Source organism: Saccoglossus kowalevskii, chromosome 15 (genome assembly GCF_978046115.1).
Source record: "Saccoglossus kowalevskii chromosome 15, keSacKowa6.1, whole genome shotgun sequence".
Taxonomy (NCBI): domain Eukaryota; kingdom Metazoa; phylum Hemichordata; class Enteropneusta; family Harrimaniidae; genus Saccoglossus; species Saccoglossus kowalevskii.
In genome coordinates, this window is record NC_140655.1 from 20286491 (window position 1) to 20312409 (window position 25919).

General features: G+C 36.7%; 2 protein-coding genes and 1 long non-coding RNA gene across 3 annotated transcripts; all 3 read left to right on the top strand.

The window, feature by feature from the left end:
- LOC102803985 (uncharacterized) lies at positions 1-1348 on the top strand. The gene is made up of 3 exons (XR_013422456.1): positions 1-86; positions 596-723; positions 1186-1348. It is a non-coding gene; the product is annotated as an uncharacterized LOC102803985 (long non-coding RNA).
- A 10748-nt stretch (positions 1349-12096) lies between these two features.
- Positions 12097-15662, top strand: LOC100368302 (cytochrome P450 2U1-like). The gene is made up of 3 exons (XM_085508509.1): positions 12097-12330; positions 15139-15576; positions 15627-15662. The coding sequence occupies exons 1-3, from the start codon at positions 12097-12099 to the stop codon at positions 15660-15662; spliced, it is 708 nt and encodes a 235-aa protein (XP_085364635.1).
- A 6907-nt stretch (positions 15663-22569) lies between these two features.
- Positions 22570-25429, top strand: LOC100368446 (cytochrome P450 2U1-like). Its single transcript, XM_002739883.4, has 3 exons — positions 22570-22915; positions 23619-24545; positions 25248-25429. Exons 1-3 carry the CDS (start codon positions 22570-22572, stop codon positions 25427-25429), a joined length of 1455 nt encoding a protein of 484 aa, XP_002739929.1.
- The last annotated feature ends 490 nt before the right edge of the window (positions 25430-25919 follow it).

The following is a 25919-nucleotide window of genomic DNA, read 5'->3' on the forward strand; positions in this document are numbered from 1 at the left end:
TAAATCATAAAGTCCCAGTTTGGAGTTTGTTATTGTCTGGACACAACGGAACGAAGCGTTTTTTAAGAAACATCTTTCGAATACAAGTAAGTAACTAGATTATTGATGTTGCCCTATGTCTATATGTTCACCGATATACGCTATGCATATAACTGAATAATTTCGATCGTCATTTTCATTCTCACCCCTCAACGTTTTATTGACTTGTTTTTTAAAACACTTACTCCTGATTACTTTCGCGTACATGTAGGTACCTCGGGTAGAATCGTTTCAGATTCGTTTATTTCATGACTTTTTCTTTTTAGTTTTCTGTCTCAGAAATATATTTATCAATTTCTGTTTATCGGTGGCGTTGAGTGGTTTATTTGATAAATAAACCCTTCATGCTACTAATTATAATTATTCATTTTGTGCAAGTCTGTATTTTCGAATAATTATCTTTGTACTTTAAAATGGCCTATTTCAATATGTAATAGGAATGAATGAAAACATACCTATCTAAAACACTCCAACTTAATGATTGTGCTATATAACAGAAAGAGGAGCGCTATGCTTTCACTGTTTTTATCCAATATATGCATGTCTTGTAGCACAGTCTGCAATCAACATGAGCCGCGCTGTGGTTATACTGATGATGCTTGTGGTATTGTCCGTACTGTGTGAGGATATTATTGATGGAGCGAGAGTACACCACCGCGCCATACATGCACCCAGCACTGGAGGGTAAGAATGTAATACTTAAGTAAAGAGTTACAATTTTAATCGTGGGCATTGAATAGCATTGGCGTGTTTAAACAGCAATTACTTGTTAGATTTTAGTTTCAAACGTATTTGTAACTTATATAAAACACAAGTAATGCTTCCATACAAACTCTCTACACTGCTCTAACAGAATATTTATTTACGTATTCCACAATGAAGACGTTGTTGTTGTTGTTGTTGTTGTTGTTGTTGTTGTTGTTTTCAAATTAGATGTCAACATAGAAATGTGCACTGACTCTTTTTGAGTGTATATCGTGTATAATGGTTAAATAGAATCCATAATGTGCAATAGAAAATATCTATCATGCAAAGGGAATGTATATGAGATCTCGAAGGCCATTTGTGTCAGAGATGTATTGCGAGAGTTACGCTTTATTTTAGAAACCAATTATATTTTTGTTTTTTTATTTACTTTTGTTGTAGCATAGATTGGTTCAAGAGAAATGGTGCGCGAAAGATTGACTACAGACGGGCTAGTGGTAGAACACCGGGAAATCCATACAAGCATTAGTTTACTATAGTTGTAATCTAAATTATGTATTAGAAACTAATAAATAAATGATTATGAGTTGCTCTTTATCTTTAATGATTTGTAGACTTAATTTGTTGATCACCAAAATTAACTATTATCACTTCTGATAAAAAAAAAACCTATACATTTTGTCACTTTTATTTCCAAAATTCAGATTGTAAAAATTACATCACACCTACTCAATATCTATGTTTATAGTTCTCGAATACTCAAAAAACCACAGGAAAATGATTTATCAGTACACACATGGGCCGGTCATGTGTAAAACCTGCTATTATTAAATCATTGGTATTTTCCTGTTTCCATGTTTGTGTTGCCGTGATCGTATATTAGATTATTTGCGTTGATTTACGGGTTAAAATTTTGTGATTAGCGCCACAATGTGACGAGTGTTCAGTCCGGTATTGCTACCCTGTCCTAAAAGGCCATCTACTATATGGTCACAATAACTAGTCAGGAAGTGCTTGTAATCTGCTTTACGGATGCTGCCGAAAATGATTTGTTATATCTTAATTGTCGAGTTTTAGAAACGCGACATCGTCAATAATGACATCATTTTGAAAATTGACAATTATAAAAAAAACTATATATCTCAACGAATAACAAATAAAATCTTTATCTGTCTAATTGAAAATAGTGTATTTTTTTAATATTATTAGTTATGCAAATTGTCCGTAGTTACGTACGTTTGATTTGCAAATAATTTGTGAAATGTTAACGAAATTTCATTACAGTACATATATTTAATTGGTTTAAAATTTATTAACTACACTTCGCAAATGTTATATCTCTATAGGAACAACATATATATCAAAATGAATTTAGACAATTATTGGCAAATTCTTGAATATAAATATTTTAAATTTCTAATTTAACTTGTTATACAATAAAAAAAAATCGAAATTCGTATTTTATGGCTATGGAAAATGTTTGATTGTATTTGATTTAATTTTTTTTTCGTTGTGAGTTTCCATAGTGACGTGTTTTAAACCACTCAACAATGGAACTATAGAACTAATTCATTGATTTAACAGAAACTATTAATGGCAGTACTGGAACCTAATGAATAATTAACTAATGATAAATAATTAGCATAATAATTAGCAACGTTAATTACATAACTAATTAATGATAATTATTTAACTATTATTTATTACGAATTCGTTGCACATTACTAAATTACAAAATATCATAAATTATTGATAAATTATCGTTAATAGTTTGTATCAGCGTGGTCAGTGTTCATGACGATTGTTACAATGTCACAAAAACTGGGTGTCTTATCAAATAATTACTTTTGTATACGGAGTTATGTAAACTACCTAATATTGCATCGTATTGCCTGCATTAGTCAAAGGCGTAAACGCCGATTTACGTAGACAGAAAAATGCGTGTTTAAATAGAGTGATATATACAAATATTTGATTTTGATGTATCAAATACTAATCATTCAATAACATCCTATATAAATATTATAATACTTTCGAAATCGTCAACATTCACTAGGAAGTAAAATAACATAAATAATACATATATAAATTTTCAGTTTTCTAAGTCTGACAAATATAGCATAGTTTGAATGAATAAATTGTACTTTATTTCGACTGTGATGATGTTTTTACCAAAATAATTGCTGATTGCTGACGCGTATATAACAAGTACAATAATTACTGACAAGTAATCGCATGCTATGTTTGGTTTATTACATTCAATTTATATATATGCAAATATTCTACATACTCTTTGGCCTCCACATTATCTTTATTCCGTATTGCCACTAAATAAATTGAGTTTTCGTTAACAACATATTCCCGAGGAACTCATTGCCATAAAGAGTAATGATGCGTGACTATAGTTTAAAGAGGGAGGGTCGTCACCTGCGCACGCGCGGGAATTGAGTCCCAAGCGACGATAACAACACACGCTAAAAACGCAAAGGCTCATGAGTAGACGCTTGTTTGTAAACAGCGACACCCTATGGTCATCCGACGCATGCGCAGGTGACGACTCCCCCACTTTAAACAATCCATCGACGGGGACGCATGGGCTATATGAGTGAATGTGTTCATCATGATACAGTGTACAGATCCCCCCCCCTCTTCTAGACGCATCGTTATTGATAAATCAATCTGATTTACATTGATTATATGTTACTTTTAGTGTAATGCATTATGGTCAATATTGTCGCCATACAATATTATGTCATTTTCCTCCACAATAATAAAATACGTGCGCTTCTAATATGAAAGAAATGGCAATATGGCGCTTGATGGAAATCTGTTTAAAGGGTTATCATATTAAGGCGCGTTTATCGACGACTAGGTAATATGGGTTTTTTTATTGAATAAACCAATATCATCTGAAATTGACCATGTAATATAATTTTGTCCGTTAACTTAACTATGGTGTACTTTTTTTTTACTGGGTAGTAGCGAATGTTTGTGTAGAAGTAAATGAATCGAGCGCCCTCAACAGACATGTTATATAGTAGATCTCATTTGGTAATTGTTATTTTAGGTAACTATTCAAAACAGCTAGACGTATCGAGCCATAGATCTTTATCGATAGCATAGAAAAAAAATGTCTAAATGTGTAAGTAGAACGTAAGAACACACACATCTATAAAATGAAGCCATTGACAGATTTCATAATAGAGCACGTACACCAGCACTAGGCAGAAATAATAGTAATTCCCTGTGGTTATTTAGTTCTAAGGCGGAATATAGTTTCCTCTTCGATGCGCCTGAGTTGATTCTCATTGTTATTGACAACACAAATACCAGAAATTGATAAATTCGCATTGTTATGCTCCTAGCATTAAAATGAAGTGGAACTGGATAAAACGATTATCTTGTCGAGTGTGTCGTAGATTTTCAGCAAACCGATCTCGAAGTCGACACACTGTAGAGCCAATCGAGAGGTTCTCACAGTTATTACATGAACTGCAATTACGAACATTGTTGGTAATATAGCTGAATTTATTATTGAAAACAACCTCTCCTCTAGGACTATATATCTATATATCCTCGGGGGCGGAGCTACGTCACAGACGTTGCTAAGACGCGCACCACTGTACCATGCATTTCTATGGGCCCTGTGCGCGCTGCTGTGGAACGCCGGTCGAGCCGGTGAAAATTCGAGAAAACAACACAAATTCAACTTTAAAGTAATCCCGAACAACCAAATTTATATATGTTACACACGTAGGGCTAATTTTGTTGCACTGTTCAGGGGAGTCTCAACAATCATCCCGAAGTACCGTTTTATGCGAGTTTTGGGCCTTTGTTTTCTCCGCCGCGGGTTGCCAGGCGGTGAAAATGCCCGGATGTCCGCCCCCGAGGATATAGATCTGTAATCTGTAATAAAGTAATTGTGAAAATAGTATAGAATCCTTGAATTTAGCTGGATGCGACGACTCATACAGTAAATAACAACGAGAATAAGTGGGTTAATAAAAATAGAAGTAGAAATACGATCGCAGCCGTCTCTGATGGAAATATCAAGAAATGGTGGTATTACTTCTGATATTTCCTATGTGTATTGTATAGCGAGATTAAAGATGTTCACCAACTCGATGAATTGCAATAATTCTCCACGACTGTTTGACGTCATAACATTCGTAGCCTGCAACACATATTTACCATTAAAGGGCGGCAGTCGTCGCGCCGCGTCCAGTTCGATATGGGACTCATAGCGACGTATACAACGAGTGTAAAATACATTGTTTATTTACATGAAATTCGAACTCGCGCTGCGCGACGACCACCGCGCTTTAAAGGTGAAACAATTGCCATTCAAGACAAATTCCAAAACTGCCGCAATCTTTAAACGACTTGAATCGACCTCATTTTGATACTTACACTTTCAAAACAAGTATTTGTATTGTGTGCTCAAAGCTATTTATTTATTTATTTGCTTGTATGTTTGTTTGTTTGTTTTCTGTTTGTTTGTTTGTGTGTTTGTGTGTTTGTTTGTTTGTTTTTGTTTGTTTGTTTGTTTGTTTGTTTGTTTGTGTGTTTGTTTGTTTGTTTGTTTGTTTGTTTGTTTGTTTGTTTGTTTGTTTGTCTACTTCTCGATGTCACCACTTTAACAAGTGTATTTCTTTGCTTTGCGTTCAAATGCCTTAAAAACAAACACCAGCTTTTTAAACTCCACACGAATTTCACTAGAAGTCAATGCAACCTAATCAAAACGGGTGTGATGCCTTCGCAACCTCTCATCCTCATGCAATTATTCGTTCAGCTGCATTCTTCACTATCTGTAATCTATTTATCTGTATTTGTGTTACACCGTGGAACAGGCTATTTCAATAATTTAACCGAGAACAAGAATCTCGGTAGTGGAACATTTTTTCTTTAAATTAGTTAGCCTTTCTGACAGTGACAAGCAATGCCGACAAGTAGTAGTAGTTTTACATATCCTAAGCCAAGAATACAGTATATAGCTCTGGGTTGTAGTAGATCATTTATAATCTACACTGGGGAACCCATGTATGTATATAGCTTGAGAAGAGAGAAATATACAGTGTGGTTAGTCCGTCGTGAACGCCTGCATTTCAGTTAAAAGAGCAAACAACATGCGAACATACTCACATAGACAAGTTCCCAGATGACTAGGATTTCTCAAACTAGAAAAAAAAAGATGGATTTGATGTTTAAATTAATCATACAAAAGTGGGGAAATTGACTTGTCACATAAACACAAAATCTTGTTCTTACTGTTCTTACGCTTGTACATTGGCCATAAGCACTGTACTGTTATAAATAACGGACATTGCACAGTATTATGATATTCAAAAAACAGTAATGCGTGAATAAATAATTTATGGAATAATCTACACTTGTATGTGATAATTACTTCAACTGTATTGACACCGACGAAGATAGCCTACTGTATATTTGGAAATCCAAGAACAATGTAGACTAAGTCTGACAACTTGCTCCACTACTTGTTCGAATTAAAGCGCAGTAGTCGTCGCGCTGCGCATGTGCGAGATATATGGGTCTCATATAAACAAAGATGGCGACTTTGACTGTTGCGCAGATCAACGAGTACGAACTGAGACGTTTGTAGGCAATTTTCATGGGATTGGAAGGTATCGAAGGAGTCACCGTCGGTAATCAGTGCAAGTCGCACCAAGATCAAACCTCATACTTGTGATTTCCATTTGAAGAACGCATTGGATTGTGGGAAAATCAATGTTTATCATCACAAATGTCGCACATGCGCAGCGCGACGACTACCGCGCTTTAATGGAAGAGATATCTACGTGAATCTCATTGTGTACATAAAAACAATGTAAGTTTCAAAAAACGTGATTGCATTTTGCTTCACCGATACGTGGTGTCATCGATACGTTAATCTACCAGACCGAAAATAGACAAAAGTAAATCGTGTTATAAATTTACAGCATAATTTTTGGATGGTCGTGTGTTTATAATATTCTCTTATATGTAAGTGATTAATAACTACACAAATGTATTAAATACATGTATATTGTATCCAATATTTAAATACAAACACGAAAGCATCGTTGCTTGGTAAGTCACAATTCTCACTCTTACGGAACAGAAAAACTCTCAACCTGGTTTAGATACGGTTCACTCGAACACGGAGTCTATAAACAAATATATATTCATCATTATATATTCAAATGTCTGCGGAGAATAATCAAAATCAGATGGCTATATGTATCCAATGGTTACATACTCAAGAAAACCCACATGAAACGGATCAGCGACGAAGTCAAATGCAGGAAATGGAAATGAATAGGCCGCGTGCTAAGAATGAAGGCGATTGTATTTCTGCATGACAGCCCCCACATGGTCACCGAAATGCACCAGCAGAAAAGTAGGGCGCCCTAAAACAACATGGAGGCGAACGATAGAGAGGGAAAGGAAGTTTTTAGGGTGGATATCATGGAACGCGCCCAAGCGCCCTGCCAAATACAGGGTGCACTGGGGTTGATAACCTGGTAGCTTTATGGGCAACAGGGCCCAACAAGGATAGATAAAGAGATAAATGCGGTCATTGTTTCCTTTCTTACAGTCAAATGAGCCGCATGATTGAAACTATTTTATGGATATCGTAGTCTTTCAAACATTTACCTGCCCTATATTTATGTGGAAGACTTATGTTTAAAAGATAGTATTAGTGATTATTGTACGACTCGCTGCGAAACGAGACAGCAGATTGTAATCAGACAAAACACTTCGTAATAATGAACACGTTTATTCGGTCACATTGATTAAGTCCGAAAACGGGGACTATTAATTTGGGTTCGTTCCGTCCGTCCGTCCGTCCACCCGTACGAACGCCCGGAGCTATATCTCGGACACCCATTGGCGGGTTTCATTCAAACTTTACATGTAGACAATACATAATGTATTACATATATACGTTAAGTTACTTTATGATCGGAGCAAAAATGGCCGACTGGCGGCCATTTTGAATGTAAAAGTTGCTATATCTGATACCTAAACGTGTCCGCAGCAGTTTCTCGGAGATGACTGGGTCGATTTGGATCAAAGTTGGTATGATGATCATACATATTGGGTTGTAGGTGTACGTCATTTTTTTTTTCGTTTTTCGGAATAATATGGCCGACTGGCGGTCATCTTGTTTTTCATGTTACCCATGCTACTTTATCTTGAATGCAATAAACGTTTCTGTTTAAATTTTGTACTACGATAGTATACGAAGAGATACATCTGCACCAACATGATTTTTGTTATTCAATTCAAAATAGCTGGCCGACGCCCAATTTTCATGTAAAAGCGCTAAATCGTCATTTTTACATGTCCGGAACTGTTTCTCAGTGATGACTAGGCCGATTTGCACGTCATATTTTTTCTGTGATTCAAACTAATATGGCCGACTGGCGGCCATTTTGTTTTTCATGATACCCATGCCTACTTTCCCATGAATGCAATAAACATTTAATTTTTTTACAAAGACAGTATACCAATAGATACATCAACATGAACATTATTTTTGTAATTTGATTCAAAATGACTGCCCAATTCTCGTGTAAAAGGACTAAATCATAATTGTTTATAAATCCATCTCCTATTAATGGTTTCAATTTAATCTCAATGACTTCATCAGCATCAAATTGATATGATCACAACATTTTGGACGGGGACTGTGTCATTAACAATGACTTGTTAATAGATGATCTATGGATCTATGAGATTCTGTTTGAAGGGTTCGCTTACATGACACTGGAAACACATCCAAACATGAGGCATTGGCTTCTTCATAGAAGAGACACGGACGACACAATCAAAACAGAATCGGCAGCGAAGTTGCAGCCATTCTATGTCAACATGGTGATATGTGTCATTCGATTTAGTTCATGGATTTCGGGAGAATTTGTGAAATTCACTCAGAACAAGGAAATACATCGATGGTTACCAAAGAACCCAATTCGACAAAAGGTTAGTTCGCAATTGATGGATCGAATATTGGACGTTTACTCAATTGACCATATGAATAAATGTAATAACATATTCTCTAATTATGTATAATTTAGTGGTTGTATATGCAGGTATATGCAACTCTACAATGTTACTCAAAACTTACTAGAACATATCTGGTATCATCAACAACTGCCTACATATCCCAACGTAATTACTATGTTCCCATATAACGGTAGACATCATTGTTGCTGGCAAAACAGTAAGTAATAAATAGCCTGATTGATTGAATCATTGATTTTCGATGTTTTGAATCCATAAAGTGATTTGAAATGTCTCAGTTTGGTTCTTAAAGCGCGGTAGTCGTCGCGCTGCGCATGTGCGAGATACATGGGTCTCATATAAACAAAGATGGCGTCTTTGACGGTTGCGCAGATCAACGAGTACGAAATTGGACGTTTCCAAGCTTTAATTAAACAATTTTCATGTTTCATTGGAAGGTATCGAAGAAGTCACCGGCGGTAATCAGTGCAAGTCGATCCCAGGTCAAACCTCATACTTGTGATTTCCATTTGAAGAGCGCATTGGATTGTGGGAAAATCAATGTTTATCAACACAAATGTCGCACATGCGCAGCGCGACGACTACCGCGCTTTAAGCAGAACAGTGACTGTGTGGGCCACGAATAAACTTCGAACGATCTTCAAGTTACCTGAAACCAGAAATCCGTAACAAATTTACAAAGTCCTTTGATAGATAATTATGGGATTTTTATTTAACGTATTTTAACGTCGCATTTAAACTCTGGCATCGCAGAAAAAATCAAAAGTCCATCACGATATATACCTGGATGAGGGGGAATTCTTGCGTCGGGCGATTTGCATACCTCAGGGTGCACACGTACGTTGTTGTCCTCGCAAGATCAAATAATGGGTGCTGTATAATGCATTATGCCGACAATTGTTAGGAAAGGTTCTGCGGTCCATAATACGACCAGAGCCTCCCGTTGGCTTTCAAATATTCTCACTTCCAAATTTAAGGCTTTGTTGTTCTGTTATCATATTTATTAACACATTTTGAAACACCGTCCTGGTTTCCTTGACAACAAGACCATGAAAATACAGATATCAGAACGCTAAAGTACAACGCCACAATCGCAGCGCAGCATCGTGTTCGGTACCGGGTTCATGTGATGCATATACAGGGTGTTTGTTGACTTGAAATTTGAATACCCTGCGCGATGATTATAGCTTTTTGAACACGCCACATAGACTTACAATATATATCTTGTACATCTAAAATCACAGTAAAAGGGTTTTGCTATCATAATCACCGCTAGAATGTTACTTTGAAGTAGGTACATGTAACTGAATTCTAACAAAGACATCTGTTCTTATGACCACAGTCCCTGACTGTGTCATGATATACCACTTCGACGTATTACTTATACGTACACTGTGCTGTATTTATTCAAAACAGTGTTCCCCTTAGTAAGTTGATGATTAATATAGCTGGTGTCACGTGCATCAATCTATTTACAATGGCAGTATGGTACAGTTCGTACTTGATTTAACAAACAGAATAGCCATGCCTGGGGACGAGTCAATGTGTGACGTCATTTAATCTTCTGTTGTAGGTAGCTTTTGATCAGTGTATCAAGGCACGCACTGGTACAAAGGACATGATTGGAGGATGGCCAATTGTTCGGTTACAGGTGTCGCGGTGACCTATATATGTTTTTAATGTTTCTTGCGCGTTCTTGAAGTTTTTTTCTGTGACATTGAAAATTGAGTGTTCCCTAGAAATAATAACGAATGTCCGCATGCGCCTTAACGATTGCTTCGGAGATGGGACAATTTTGAGACTTCTTTGTTGTTTTACATTGGGAGGGGGTAGGGTCATCTCAATCAATTACAATACGTATTGCACCCCTATTCCCTCGTGCGTTTACGGGATTGACCCCGAGATGTTCGTTATTGTAAGCTGTCGTCATTTGGTTCGGTTTATTTTCTCCCCTGACGATAAAGTTTTCGACGACTATAATCAATATTAGCGTACAGGAAATAATCAGCAGTAAGCTAAACTTATTTGACAAACTATAAGTATAAATCTATCTTTGAAATTCGAATAAATCTGGTTTAAGGTAAAATCTGGATAATAGATTGTCTAGACTATTTTTCGATGAACGTGACGAGTAATGACACTGTATGGGAATATAATACTGTAGACCAAAATGGCTGCCGAGATCTCGTTGATATCGAGATTGCCACGAGACTGTTTTGTCCCCCAAATAGAGTTTTATTCTCTCTTATCGTGACTTCCACTGTTTCAATTATCATGGTCACATATTTCATTGGAACAGTAGAGGCGAACACGGTAGAGAACATAACACAAGTTGAGAGGCAAAACGTGGCTCCCTAGACAGCAGTCTCGTTCTCAACGAGAACTCGTCGGTCATTTGTAGTCTGTTAATGACTATACAATTACGGTATAATAAACAAATACAAAATTTACGCTAGAATTATGTAACTATTTGTGAGAGGGGGCGTATTTCGCTCGGAAAAAGTTATGCGGCCAAAATTAGTCATTATTGGGCTTGATGGCCTGTAATGAACTTATATATATAGCGCCCAAATCCATAACAATGCCCTGTCCGTAAGTGTTGTAATTTATTGCCCCTGGCTGGTTAATTGGGCATAATGCCGAGTCGATTAAACCATCTCAACTCCGCAGGGGTTCATACATTCTAGGCTGCCATGCACAGAGTTGTTTTGTGGAAGATTAAAAAGAGTAGATTTTATCGTTTCGAACTAGGTTGCCCTAATATGTGGAATGCCATAATTTCTTCTGAAATATAAATAAAACTATGACAATGGTATATCAGTCATACTATCATTTGGAGATCAAAACATTTTCGGCAATCTCTTCATCTGATGGGTCCGATAAAAGGATTAGACGTGTACTGTTAAACGTAAATAAGATATCATAATGCAACAAAGAAGTGTATGTTTTTAAGATCTGTGTTCATTCCCTATGCCCATTGTTAGTCATTAGATACATTATTCCATTGGCCGAATGTGACGTTTACCAACCCCCGCGTAGAGGGATACTATAAGCCGACAATGTTTTTGTAGTGTCTGCAATCGCACATACCTGACAAATATATAGCCAGGCCTGGAGAAGACTTTGGTTTGTCATGTCCCATCGAGCCCTTGTTATAAGCCTTTGTTGTATATGGCTTTTGTTAATATTATTGTTTAGTATATCGAGGCACTCATAAGTGTAAAGAGCGGGTTGCAAAGATAAGCAATTGTTCAGTTTTAAGGTCGCGTTTACCTGCATGTTATCTGTTGCACTTGGTTACGTGAGTTGATGTTTACAGAGATGGCCTCGGACGCTGCGTTGCCATATTTGCAAGCTATCGTCTTTCTGATTACAGTGGCTATTCTTGCATTTTCCCTATCATTGCGTCGTCGAAAGCGCAATCTCCCACCAGGGCCGGCAGGATGGCCTCTGATTGGATGTCTTTTGCAATGTGGCTCGCAAGTTCCGTTGAAGTTTCACGAATGGTCGAGAAAATATGGCAACGTAATGAGCCTGCAACTCGGATCGCAGTTGGTAATCGTGCTCAGCAGCTATGACGTCATCAAGGAAGCATTCGTGAAGAATTCGAATATATTTTCTAGCAGGCCGAAGTCTTATGCAGTCGCACGCGTTACTAAAGAAAAGGGTAAGCACTCTTTACTTGTCTCAGTACAACTCTCATAAAAAATACTATGCTCTGATCGCTTTTATTTAGATGGCTTGAAAACTTATGCTGATGTACTAAATATTCAGTGTCTGGATTTCCCATGCATTTCCCCCCAAATCCGGAGTATGCATACTAATCTTGTATTGTCATAATTGTTGCACCATTTACTCCTTTCAACCTTTGCATAATTATGAGTGGAGTTATTTGCAGCGGGGGCAAGACTATGCCTGAATTTTCGCAAATCCTCCCTTTAAGTTAGTTAGTTACGTCAGATGCAGATATAATACTGACTAATGCATACTAACACGACTAATCAGGTCGTCGCGTACACGTAAACCTAGGGTGCTCAACTTGTATGAAATGCTACGCTGTAAAAAATGGCCAGGGAGTTAAACTGTAAATCTCACCCACCCACCCACCCCCGTTTTTCATGTCAATTACACTCAAGCGATAAAACTGTGTGGGATGTAAAATTGAAATATACACGGATGCATCAACTCTCTGTGGCACATACTCTGGTATAAACGTTATGGTGGCCGAGATACTTTCTCTGATAAAAGTGGTCAAACGATTATTTAGTCATTTACAATAAAATCCGAATTTTTGTTAGGTTAGCATATATTGAAAATGTAGGACAACGTATGTATGGATGGAGACACGGGATTATGCAACCATTCACTCCGAAACAAATATAGCAAAACACTGGCGTCAACGAATAAACAAAGTCGAAGGTTGTAAATTGAAAGCAACAGTTTGTATATGTGTTCATGTTTGTTTGTTTTTCAAAAAAGCTAACCCACAATAATGTCACAAAAGCAGTTCCTTTTGCGATTTCACAAGCTCTCTTTGCATATTCCAAACACAACTCCACTATTTACAGATGTCGTGAAATTGAAAACTCGAAGAAGTAGATTACATCAAGTTTGTCTGTGTGATTTGAAAAATTCGTTCAAACTAATGGAATTAAAGATGAATCGCTATATTAAGATAATCATTTCTCACAACAAACTGACATGATACAACGTTTTTGTACGTTTTTAGGCTACAAGTTGGAATATGTTTAAAATGTATTCTTACTTAATATTGTTTATTTTTAAAATTGAAACTCTTTTAAAGAAATAGAGAGCTCGCTCTCAAAATCAAAATAGTTGCAAGGATCCATTCATTGTGTTTGATGAGAGTTGGAATGTGCTCACCGATTCACAGCTCATTGTTTGATTTTTACGTCAATTACTGCTAAATTCAAATTATTTTGACCGTCCTGCAGGACATGATAAGTTGACAACGTCTGTTAAATCAGAGGCGGCGGCACGTAATTCGGTATGAGGGGTCTAGATCTGCTCACTAACCTTACTAGGGGGTCCGGGGCATGCTCCCCTTAAAATATTTGAAATCTAGACCCTCTGAAACGATATTTCCTGCATTTTGAGGGGCAAATTTTGCTGACACAGGGGTTTCAGCTTGATTTTGGAAGGGCGACACCTCTGCGCCCCCCCTCCCCCGCCACCGCCACTGTAAATCCAAACTCTCTATGACTGACATGTTATCCCCCAAATTTCAACTGATTTCGTTTCACGTCAGATGTTGGAATGAAATGAAAACAAAGTAACAGGTGCTGGCGGCATAAGAACAGAATTAAAACGTACTAAATGTGTATATACTTTATTTTTCCCATACACATAAAAATTGGCAAAACCATTTCTTACACTTAAAGCCGTGTTATAATACCGTGTTATTAAACAACTACCGTCCAATATTGATCATGCTAGTATTTAGGTTTTGGGAAGACATTATCCTTGATACGTTCTATAAATATCTTACTGGCCATGGCTATTGCGCAGTCAGGCCCAGTTAGGTTTTAAAAAGCGTCACTCTTATGAGACGTCTTTGAATCATCCTGTTTCTATTCAGGCTTCGACCATGCAAGGCAGTGAGTTGGTGGGTTCAATATTATCGTATTTTCGCAAAGCTAGCTACCATGTATATCAACACTTCATAATTTTACAAGAAGTTTGTTAGTCTGGGCATTCCCTCCTCAGGGTTCAATTTTAGAAGCACTCTTTCTTTTATTGTTTATTAATGACATGCCATTAGATGTTAGTCATTCACAAGATATGTATACCAACCACACATTAGCAAAAACGGCACCAGAGTTAAAATATTACCGACTGTACATATTGTCTGATTGCATAAATGTGTCGTGCGACTTTTTGTGTTGATGTGCAGAAAAAAAAAACGACCCGAATGTACATGGCACAGGAATGCCTACTAAGTTGCAACTTGTTGCATTCCGTTCCCAATTAACTGTTACACTCAGTCAGTAAATGACATCTAAAGTACAATAATGTGACGTCGTTTAATTCTGTGTATTACAAAGTTTGTGCCATTTTTATCCCATAGGTATTAACACACCGTGGGTAAAATGGAAACACACTCACAAATTTATCAGCAAGACCTTTCGGGAATTCGGCTTAGGAAAACAAATAATGGCGGAACGAGTCAGAACAGAAGGGGATATTTTAGTCGAGTATATCGACAGCAGAAGCAACACACCAATAAACCTCAAACACGTGTTTGCAAACGCAGTATCCAACATCACCTGTTCGATGCTATTTGGGAAACGATTCGATTATGAAGACCCTGATTTCAAACTTTTGCTGCAAATGTCCAACCAGAATGTCGTGACGATGATGCAAGCGAGTGTTCTCACGTTCTTCCCATTTCTGTGGTACCTGCCGACCCAAGTCAAACGAAACTTTATTACTGCTCAATCGGAACTGGTTTCGTATATGAAACAGAAAATTATCGAACGTCGCGAACAATTCACAGGAGAAGAACCGGAAAATATTATCGATGCATTTTTTCTCGAAGATAAGGAGGCTGAATGGGATGATGATAAGATAATAGAATTAGTACACACGGTAAAAGGGATCTTCATTGCCGGGACAGACAGCACTGCCGCTACCCTACTGTGGGCCATCCTCTACCTCGTCCTCCACCAAGAGATTCAAGATCGATGCTACTCTGAGATCGTCAAGGCCATTGGTTATGAGAGGCATCCTGAGATAGCCGATAGAGCAAGTCTTCCTTACGTGGATGCTACGTGTTTGGAGGTATTTCGCTGTTCTACAGTGGGACCGCTGGGTTTTCCTCGTTCCGCGAGCGAGGATGCGAATCTGTGTGGGTACCACATCCCTAAAGACGCCATCGTCATGGCCAGCGTCTGGTCCGTGCACATGGATGAAAACCGTTGGTACAACCCACGCGAATTCAATCCCGGACGTTTTCTCGACGACGACGGTAATGTCATTAACAGGAAATCTATTATACCATTCGGGCTAGGTGAGTTAACGAATGAACCTGCAATGTGTTGTGTTAGTAGGCACGTTGCGTTAAGTTATTCACACCAGTTCGAATTCGTGCATAAATGGGAACAAATTAAGTAACGAAGAAACAACATTAAATACGAAACAATCTGTAGAATAAAAAGTCGGGCCAAGTAATTGATGGTCTGTCTATATACACTGGCAACGGTAGAAGAATTTGTGAGGCTTCAGATTGAACACAAATATCACAAAATTGTGGCCTTATTCCCGTAACTACTAACCAATCAACGTTCTTATTTATTGTACAAATGACCTGCCTTCATCATTATAATAAAAAACGGGTCTTCGAAATGTAGGAAAACGTTTGTAAACAATGGAAGTTAGATATAAATATTGCAAAAAAAATGATCATGTTATTTAAATGTATATTATTTAAAAAATATATTGAAAACAAATAGCATATAACTTGAGAATAAACTGACCATATAGGTATTTAGGACGGGTACATTTATTAGAGCTATGAGGGCATTCTTCAAAATAAAACAAATACTATGTTCAGAAAATAATATTCAAATTTTGGGATAGAATAAAAAAAATGGAAAAAAATACACTATTTTCAGAAGCTTGTCGTTCAAATATTCATCTTGGGAAAAGAAATACACACAACTGGACAACAGGTGTAAAAAAAGAAAACATCTTACCACATTTAAATATGAACATAACCTTGGAGTGTGAAGACCAGCTTCAGAACACTCAAAATTGTTCACAATCTACAGTGGAGAAACGGTTTATGATGATAATAAAGATACAGAACACAAACATACAAGCTACGTACATATAGATTATTAAAAACAAAAGTCACAATAACACAGAAATAATAGCATTTGTCCAGTCTATGATTTAAAAAAAATAGAACGAAGAACATATCGTGATTAGATGTAAACAATGCAGAGACAAGGAAACATGGTATTCTTGCTAACCAATACGATTGATAGACAGATTATATATATAATTTACCAACTTCTGTTTCACGCAAATAAAAAAAAAAACAGTTCACTGGCCGACTGCTTTTGATACGTTCACAATCTTTGAACAATTATTGTCTTTATTATCATGCTCAAGGGTTATTGTACTTTAATCTTAAATCCCAAATAAGGATATGATTTCAACAAAGGAGTAACATTTACATGGACGGTGAAGGTCCAAATCGGTTTCGTTCTAAACATCTGCTATTTGGAGAATTTTTTTCGTTGATATAAGATATTAATTTAGTCATTATTCGTTTGATGAAGTTTGCACTGAGCTACTGGTATGTAATGATAATGCACACGATATGAAAGTGCAGAGAAATCCCGACGTTCACAATCTGCGATAAATAAAAGTCCACTAACATAGATTCAATATCAATGCTCAATATATGCTCAGATTTCATGAAAAAAAAAATTATTCTATCATTTTTTGTAGGTCCGCGTGATTGCAGTGGTTCTGACCTCGCTCGCATGCAGATATTTGTATTCATAACACGATTATTGCAACGATTCAGATTCATTCTACCGCCAGACTCTCCCGTGCCCTCAATGGACGGCACGTTTGGTATGGCGCACTTGCCGGATCAGTATGAAGTGTTGGCGCTTCCGCGTCACTGAATGGCAGCATCGCCGGAGATTTGAACAGTTACGGCTGAGAACCTCAAATCATACACTTCTTCAGTTCTACAACTTGATCATGTTAAAGTTAAACGCTTTGCAAACTTTTATGTTCTTTTCTTTAATGTCTTTGTTACTTTTTGACCAAATGGATATACCTATACGTTCCCATTGGCTATAGTTTTTGATCGTTTTTTAGAAAAAAATATAGAAAAAATAATACGGACAATATTTTTTGAAAAGTTGAATTTGACGATCAGAGCGTTAAGCCACGCTAACGTCACTCATGACTTACCGCGTTAATATCGTTATTCACGTGAACGAGGAAGTTATATTTATGTCGGCGTTTGTTCATTCGTTTACCTGTATGGCTATCATCTGGCAAACTCGCAAAGGAAAAGACAAGTTTTAATGATATTTTTGAGGCGGGCATGCTCTTGAGTAAAAAAAAACCCAACCCTTTAGATTTTGGGAAACTGCGGGATCCTGTTGTTATAAGACGACACATTTACAATGTGGTAGATATATTAGTACATTGTGAGATATGGGTTTGAAAATACGGCACATCGGACGTGGTTTTCTTGTATACTGGTGAAATAATATATTTAAAAAAGTAGTTACAGACCCGGGGTTACAGATTTTGTACTTTGGGTTTCTTTCAATTGGAGTAATTGATAACATCATAATTTATGAATTGATTAGCAAAGCTGGTAGGGACGTTGGAATCGAAGCACATAATGAAAACGCAGAATTGTTTAATTACCACTTTGGTTACAATATGGAGGGAGACAAACGACTACTGTTGTGCATTTCAACTGTAGCCATAAACATTACAAAAACACAATTCTTCTGATTGCTACAGCCGTTATATTTATTAACAATTAAAAAGGCTCTGATTTCATAAACGGTTCACATTTAGTAAAATATTATTTTATTGGAATGGAAAAAAAATCAAAAAAGTCGAACAACATAATTATGACCAATAAAATACCCACTTCCAAATATTTGTTGTTTATGGAAATGTCTAATTTTGGGAAAAGTGTTGAATATTATCAAATCTGAAACTCATCGGCCTTAATTTGCTCTCTGTTTCTTGTACGACTTGAATTGTGACAACACCATATCGGTGTTTTGCCGTAGAATGTTAGGTATGTATGAAATAAGTGTTAAAATTTAGAAAATTGCTTAACCAGTATGTTCAATATGCCATGACACGCTTATAAACCCTCAAATAAGTGGCCAATTGAAACGTCAAGACATCGATAGCTTACATTTAGTATCTATTTACCAACATACACGATTATTTGTCATTTTGTGTTAAACGCCTGCGCAATAAACAATGTATCGTCGTAACATATATCGAAATCTTGGCAATCACAGTTTTCATATGATTAATACTAATATTTTTACCGGGCGATATGTATCAGACACGATGTAGCATTGAGGTAAATTATCAGGTTACCATTCGCTGACTGTGTACCTCAAATGTATTGTTACAAATATGACATATATACCATGGTAATGTTAGAGCGAACTGGTTGAATTATATTAATGAAAATAATGACTTAATAAAAAAAAAATTCCCCAGGTTTGTTCAACACATTGCCCGCTGACTCCCCCCCCCATTGATTTTGAACTCTCTGTGAAGGCTTTTAATGTTAATGTAGTGTCTGTGAAGAATATACTTGATAATTAATTTCCATTTACGATATTCTCGCTTTATTACTAAACATATAACTATAGCAATTCATATTTTCAAGAAATTGAGGTGTGGGGCAATACGATTGGCCTCATTTGCTCGTGGAATAAATGTATAATGAAACAAACACTACAGATTGTTTTCACGATTGGGGCGTTTCCGGATGTTGTGCAGTCCAAGGTTGTGCGATACGTAGTATAATGTTCTATATTGTAAGCATAATGGTTCAGCAATAACTAATTCAATATGCACTTTGCCACAGAATTGTAGGTAATGTAGGATGATTTAACGCCCCAGAACGGCTCGTCCATAGAATTGTTCCTCACAGATATATTTCATAACTAAATCTCGCATGCAAACATTAGATTATATATATATATATAATATATATATAAAACTTCTCAAATACATTTTTTTGCGTAGCCACATAACAGACAGTATTAAGGCATACGTATGCTCTCAATGTCAATACAAAGTATTTTCGTTTTCTATTATTCAAGTCCTCACTGTGTTCGCCCCTAGTAAGGCTATGCCGGAGGTTTGCCTTTAGTTGAAACTGTCTATGTTTTCACAATGAAAGGCAAAATAGAAAGTGCTTTAAATGCGTTACCAAACAAATATGCTATATCAACGTGTGGTGACTATAATACACATATGAAACATGTAGACAACTACGTTTGTGAATGACGTCACTAAACACTAAGAAAGTAATTAATTATTTATGAAGTTGTCGGTCCGGACAAACAAAAACTAAAAACGTATTTATAAATGTTGTATGTTGAAATAATTTAGCTAGGGCTTTAGTAATGCAATACACACGCTTGTAATTAACATCCAATCACCGAAAGGCCACAGCAAAGTAACGCGGTTTGGATTGCAAATATGGGTATTGTCTGCGCATGATGTTGATTGGATGATTGTTGGATCTGCTTTTAATAACGTTCTATCTTTGGTAGGGTGTCAAAAATGATATATATGTTTAGTTAAATTGTATGTATTATATTTGTAGTTGCTGTGTATTTTTCTCCTGGTGACACAAATCTGTTTACACAAACTCGTGTTGTCTGCCTTACCTGACGTGACTCCATCTGTGAGGGCGCACTAACTACAACGACCATTAGTAAAGGTTTCACACCAGTGAAATTGCATGCTTTAACGTTTGAAAAAAACAGAACGTGCAACGCTATATTATTTATGTGAATAAATTTCTGGTTTAGACAATAGAATAAACAATTTGATTCGGTTTTAAAAACGTGGGTTGAAATGTATAACACAGTGTAAATAATTACCATGCTATTTTGGAGTGTTTTGATGTTATATTTCGATCATCCGGTGCTGCTTGGATGGTAAAATAGACAACGTCGACTATCATTACATAGACTTAAAGTAAATAAATTTAATCTGAGATGGACAGAGTGTCTGTAATTGTGTCGTTCGAACTCAGTCTTTGTGTTTTGTTATTTTTCTAAGTAGCATTGTAAAACTTGGTCCGTGTTTCATCATTAATGTTCCGTGGTCTGTATACAATTTCAAGAACAATTGTTGAGAACAAAACTATATACAATGTTCTAAAAGGTTTAAATACAATGTCACTTTTAGGAAAACAACGAAAAGTCCGGCAATGGAGATTTATGGTTGGCCGAGAAGCACTAATTGTTTTTTGGGTGTACATATGCAGCGAACTGTTTGTCAGAAATCCAAAGTTTAATTGATTTCCAAGTATTACGCCCTCCCTGTTAGGCTTATAAGCTTTTAAATACATGCGTACTTTACATAGAGAGGGGAATAATTTGTGCAAATAAAGAAATATTTAATACATATATTACATGCACTAATTGTTACATTCTTCGCAAGGAGAGTCTGATTGGACGACAAAAAAATATACTTGGTGTGCGAGATTTGATACATTGTGTGAATGTGAGACTGTTATAGACGGTTATATACACATAACCAAATAATGGTCCTGAAGGTCACATTAATATTAAACTGGCTTTTGTTGTGTGATAGAATTGAAATCAGTTTGGGTGTTCTATTCTGTTCTAAGAAATTTTTGAGCCTTGTAATAACTCATATTTTGGATGTGGGTATTGCGATCACTGACTTGGAACTGAACTTGACAATAAACTATCCGAGATAATATGTATAATCTTAATGAAAAAAATCATGTTAAATATTATTATTATTATATGTGGTTTGTATTATAATTAATATTGCAATTTCGAAAGATATATCAAATCAATATATATATATATATATATATATATATATATATATATATATATATATATATATATATATATATATATATATATATATATATATATATATATATGACTTATAAGTTTCTATGTGTTTTGTAATGGGAATTCGTTGTAATGTTTTATTACGGACATTTCCCTTGAATCCCGTTAATTAAGTGTAGATGTCGTTAGTAATAAGTATACAGTTAATAATCAGATATTATAATGGCAACCATTTATATTAATAATGTCCTGTCTGGAGGCTGGAGGGAGCACACTTTTCTATGTATTAAATAAGAAGAGGGTCATTATATTTCATGCAATTTTTTGGAGGGTCATTCGATACGTTCGAAAAACACAAGCCTCCGTAACTTCTGTGCAGTGACTAACTACGCGTGTATAAAGAATGACCTTCAATCCCGACAAACACATTCATCACTCGGTTCACTGGTTACGAGGGCGTAAATGTCTTGTTTGGGTATGCTGACACGACACTGGTGGTTTCACTAGAAGAACTTTACTAAAGGTAAAATAAAAGGCGATGAAATATCTAATTTGTGATCTAGTTACATTTCCATACACCTAAACAATACCGTCACTCGAGTGTATCCTATTGCCCTTCTTCTGATCGCTTTCCTGTGTTATTTCGACCAAATACACCGATTGTGGATGCTTGACGCTAATTTCACCAGCCCCATAAGTTTGTTATTGATTTGATTTAGAGATTAGACTTAATTAAACGATTTAAGAAATGGATGTTGATTATGATAGCTGAACGCTTCCGAGACTCGGGACTGAAAAACATACTCAAAAATATAGAATATCTTGGACCCCGGGAAAGGCTTTTCGTGGTACGATTTTCACGGCAAACGAATGCACATTTCCAATGGAAGCATGGTGACCAAGGGGGGAATATCTCCATGCGTGTGACCGCGATAAATCGATGTGTACTCATATCAAATGTGTGCTTCTTTTGTCATTGTCCCACCGTCTGTTGATATGTTAATTGCTGACTTACTAGTCCTGATGTTGACCCCTTCTTTTAAAACAAGCAGTGATTTCTCTCTTAACAAAAAGAGTACTAGAGGGGGAATGGATCGACATTGGTCACGTCACGGTCATAATTAAATTGGTGAATAATCGAGCTGGTAGCGGTTCCGGTCTTTAAGTGTGTAGCATTCAAAGAAAAAAAAACATGGCAGCCGACTTCACATTCTCGTGGTTCGAGGTCTTGCTTTTTGTGCTTGCAGGGTATCTCTTGATATATGGACGTTTTTTCCGTAATCGACATATCAATCTCCCGCCTGGTCCAAAAGGATGGCCTGTGATAGGCTCATTGTTGCAGTGTGGCAAACAAGTACCGATAAAATTCCACGAGTGGTCTCAAATCTACGGGGACGTATTCAGTGTGAAGCTCGGCACAGAACTGGTAGTGGTACTTGGCAGTCATGACGCAATCAAAGAAGCGTTTGTCAAGAAATCGGAAAGTTTTGCTGAAAGACCAAAGCGATGGTCTCTTTCCATAGCAACCAAAAACAAAGGTTAGTTTGTTTAATAAGAAATTGTTTGCCAGTAAAAGCAAAAGACAGACGCATGAGTTGCTGCTCAACAACCACGCCCTTATTGTTTTACAGGTGCTACCGCTGTAGTTACCTTCCGGAAGCTGTTTAATTGCGGTCTTACCCACTCAGTGTTATTATCAATATGAATTTGGTAAAATTGAATATTAATTCACTACTCTAAACGATTATATCTATAGCCATGACAGTATATACTATATACTACATATTACCGACAACTAGGGGGTCGTTTTGTCCGTGTCCTTAGGACGGACTATTTATCTCACATCTAGAAACTTTGTTACAATAATGGTGAATGCACGAACCATTCAGTCAATTACAGCGTGTGCATATTGTCAGTGTGGGTTTCTATGTTCGGGTATGAATAGAAACAAAAATAGCAGAGCCAATCTCTGTAATTTTGTTCGCGGAGCATTTTCTCATTAGATGAGAATGTTTAAGTTTGATTAAAAGGTACCAATTGTTCTTTTTTCTGTCAGAATTGCTTTTACGTAAACCGGAATGGAACGCTTGCTCAAAGAAGAAGAACAAAATAAACTCACAAAAACAATTCGCTCCATACCATAATGCTATTTGACAGTGCATGTGTTTGTAAACAAACATCGACATAAGTGAATATTCGCTCTTTATTTGTATGTGATCAAATTAACTCATTTTACTATAGGTATCACTACACCATGGCCGGAATGGAAACATACTCGTAAATTCATCGTTAGGACATTCCGTGAGCTTGGCGCCGGTAAACAAGTAATGGAAGAAAGAGTATGTGCGGAAAGTGACATATTAGTGGAGTACATCGTTAACAACAAACCAACGGATTTGACTCGTGTAATTTACAATGCAGTGTCTAACGTACTGTGTTCCGAGTTGTTCGGCACGAGATTCCGTTACGACGATGACGATTTCAAAATACTGATGAAAACGATGTCTCTCAATGTATCCGCCATTACAGATGCCAATATTTTAACATTCTTTCCGTTGCTATGGTATCTGCCCACGTCGTTGAAAAGTAAATTCCTTGCTTTGCAGTCAGCATTGGCATCATACGTCGAAAACCGAATTAAAGAGTGCCGTCAGGCCATGCATGGCGGAGACCCCGACAGTGTCGCCGAAGCATTCCTTCAGCGCGACGACTGGGACGATGGTAAGATAGGAGATTTGGCTCAAATAGGCAAAGGTTTACTGAACGCTGGGGCCGACACAACTGCCAGTGTTTTAATGTGGGCTATTCTTTATCTCGCAATGAATCCAGAAATTCAAGAGAAGTGCTATTCAGAGATAGCACATGTAGTTGGTGACGAAGCGCATGTTAGGATGCGAAACAGAAGTAAACTTCCTTACATCGAGGCGACCTGTCTTGAGATCTATCGCTGTTCCACGGTATCGCCGCTTGGAGTCCCACACGGTACAACAACAGACGTCGATCTCTATGGTTACCGCATCCCTGAAGATACCATGGTGCTGGGTAGTTTGTGGTCTGTTCACATGGATGAGAAAATGTGGCCCAGTCCCCGGGAGTTCAAGCCGGAACGATTTCTCGATGCAAATGGAGAAGTCGTAAATCGAGAACGCGTCATTCCGTACGGCTTAGGTAAGTGGTTAAACATCCTTTCTGATATAGGAAACTAAAGTAGAATTACAAAAATTGTATTTGGAAAAAACAATAAAACTACTCATTATCTGTATAAACGATGCGAATGAGGAGGGGGGCAGTTGAAAAGCGCTCTACCTCGGATGTGTATATTTTAATGAAGATTTCGTAAACACAAGTGCCTTCATTGGGAAAATATTTTCCCCGAACTATTTATTTACCCAGAAGAAGAACGATAGGAAACCGTGATATTTCCTAACGAACTTGTGTAACTTGTCATATGTGTTGCCAATTGGTGATAAGTACCTCAGAATGTATCTATCTATCTTCTTATTGGTTCAAATTAATCACGTGCAGATGAGTGAGGTAAAACATTCATTTGAAACGTTTTAAATTTGCTGTGACAGTTACAGACTAAAAATGTATATTGTATAAAAATTATATCACGGGATCATTTTATAACATTGTAATCTATGTATAGATGTGTATCTCATTATTTTTGGCAAATGGGAATCTGCAGTTTGACCATTATTCACATTTTTTACTAACTCAAAAGTGCATTTTTCGAATATTTAACAAACATGGAGAAAAGAAAAACAATTGTCAATTTGGTAATGCGAAATGTTCAAATTACAAATGTATGATCATGATGGATATTATATCAATGCGCTATGCCGTTCATATTCTGTTAATACTTTACAGGTTCTCGTGACTGTCTTGGTTCAGAGCTCGCTAAAATGGAGGTGTTGATCTTTACAACAAGATTGATACAGAAGTTCAAGTTCAAACTTCCGTCAGGATGTGTAGCACCACCAATGCATGGAAAGTTTGAATTTGTGCGTCATCCACATCCTTACGACGTCATTTCAGAAGCGCGCCATTAGCGACAGCACGTGCACGCCGATCTCTGATTCACGGGCACAAAGAATACTGAGGCTGCATGTATATGATCCTGACCACACGAACACTTCATTACTGTTGAAACTTTCAGGTTCAGGAAAAAACAGTAATATACAACAGTTTAAATTATGTAACGTTGTGTAATCCAAATACTAACTTGAGCATCGATATCGAAACCATGTACATTACATTACTGCCAGTACGAGTACATATTCAGATTAATTATTGAATTTACTAAAATCCATAAATCTGGCACCAACTTTTCATCTAATTGTATCTAATAAATTAACCTTATGCAGTCGGTAATACTCATTGCCGTCATTATGGCTGCGTACCACACACTGCTTACAAAAGTGTCATGTACGTAAACACTTTTTTTAGAAACATTTATAATCTGGTGTATCAGTTTAAAATATTTTAGGTGTATTTGCTTTCTGAAGTGCTTCAAATTAAACAGTTTTCGAGAACAATGTG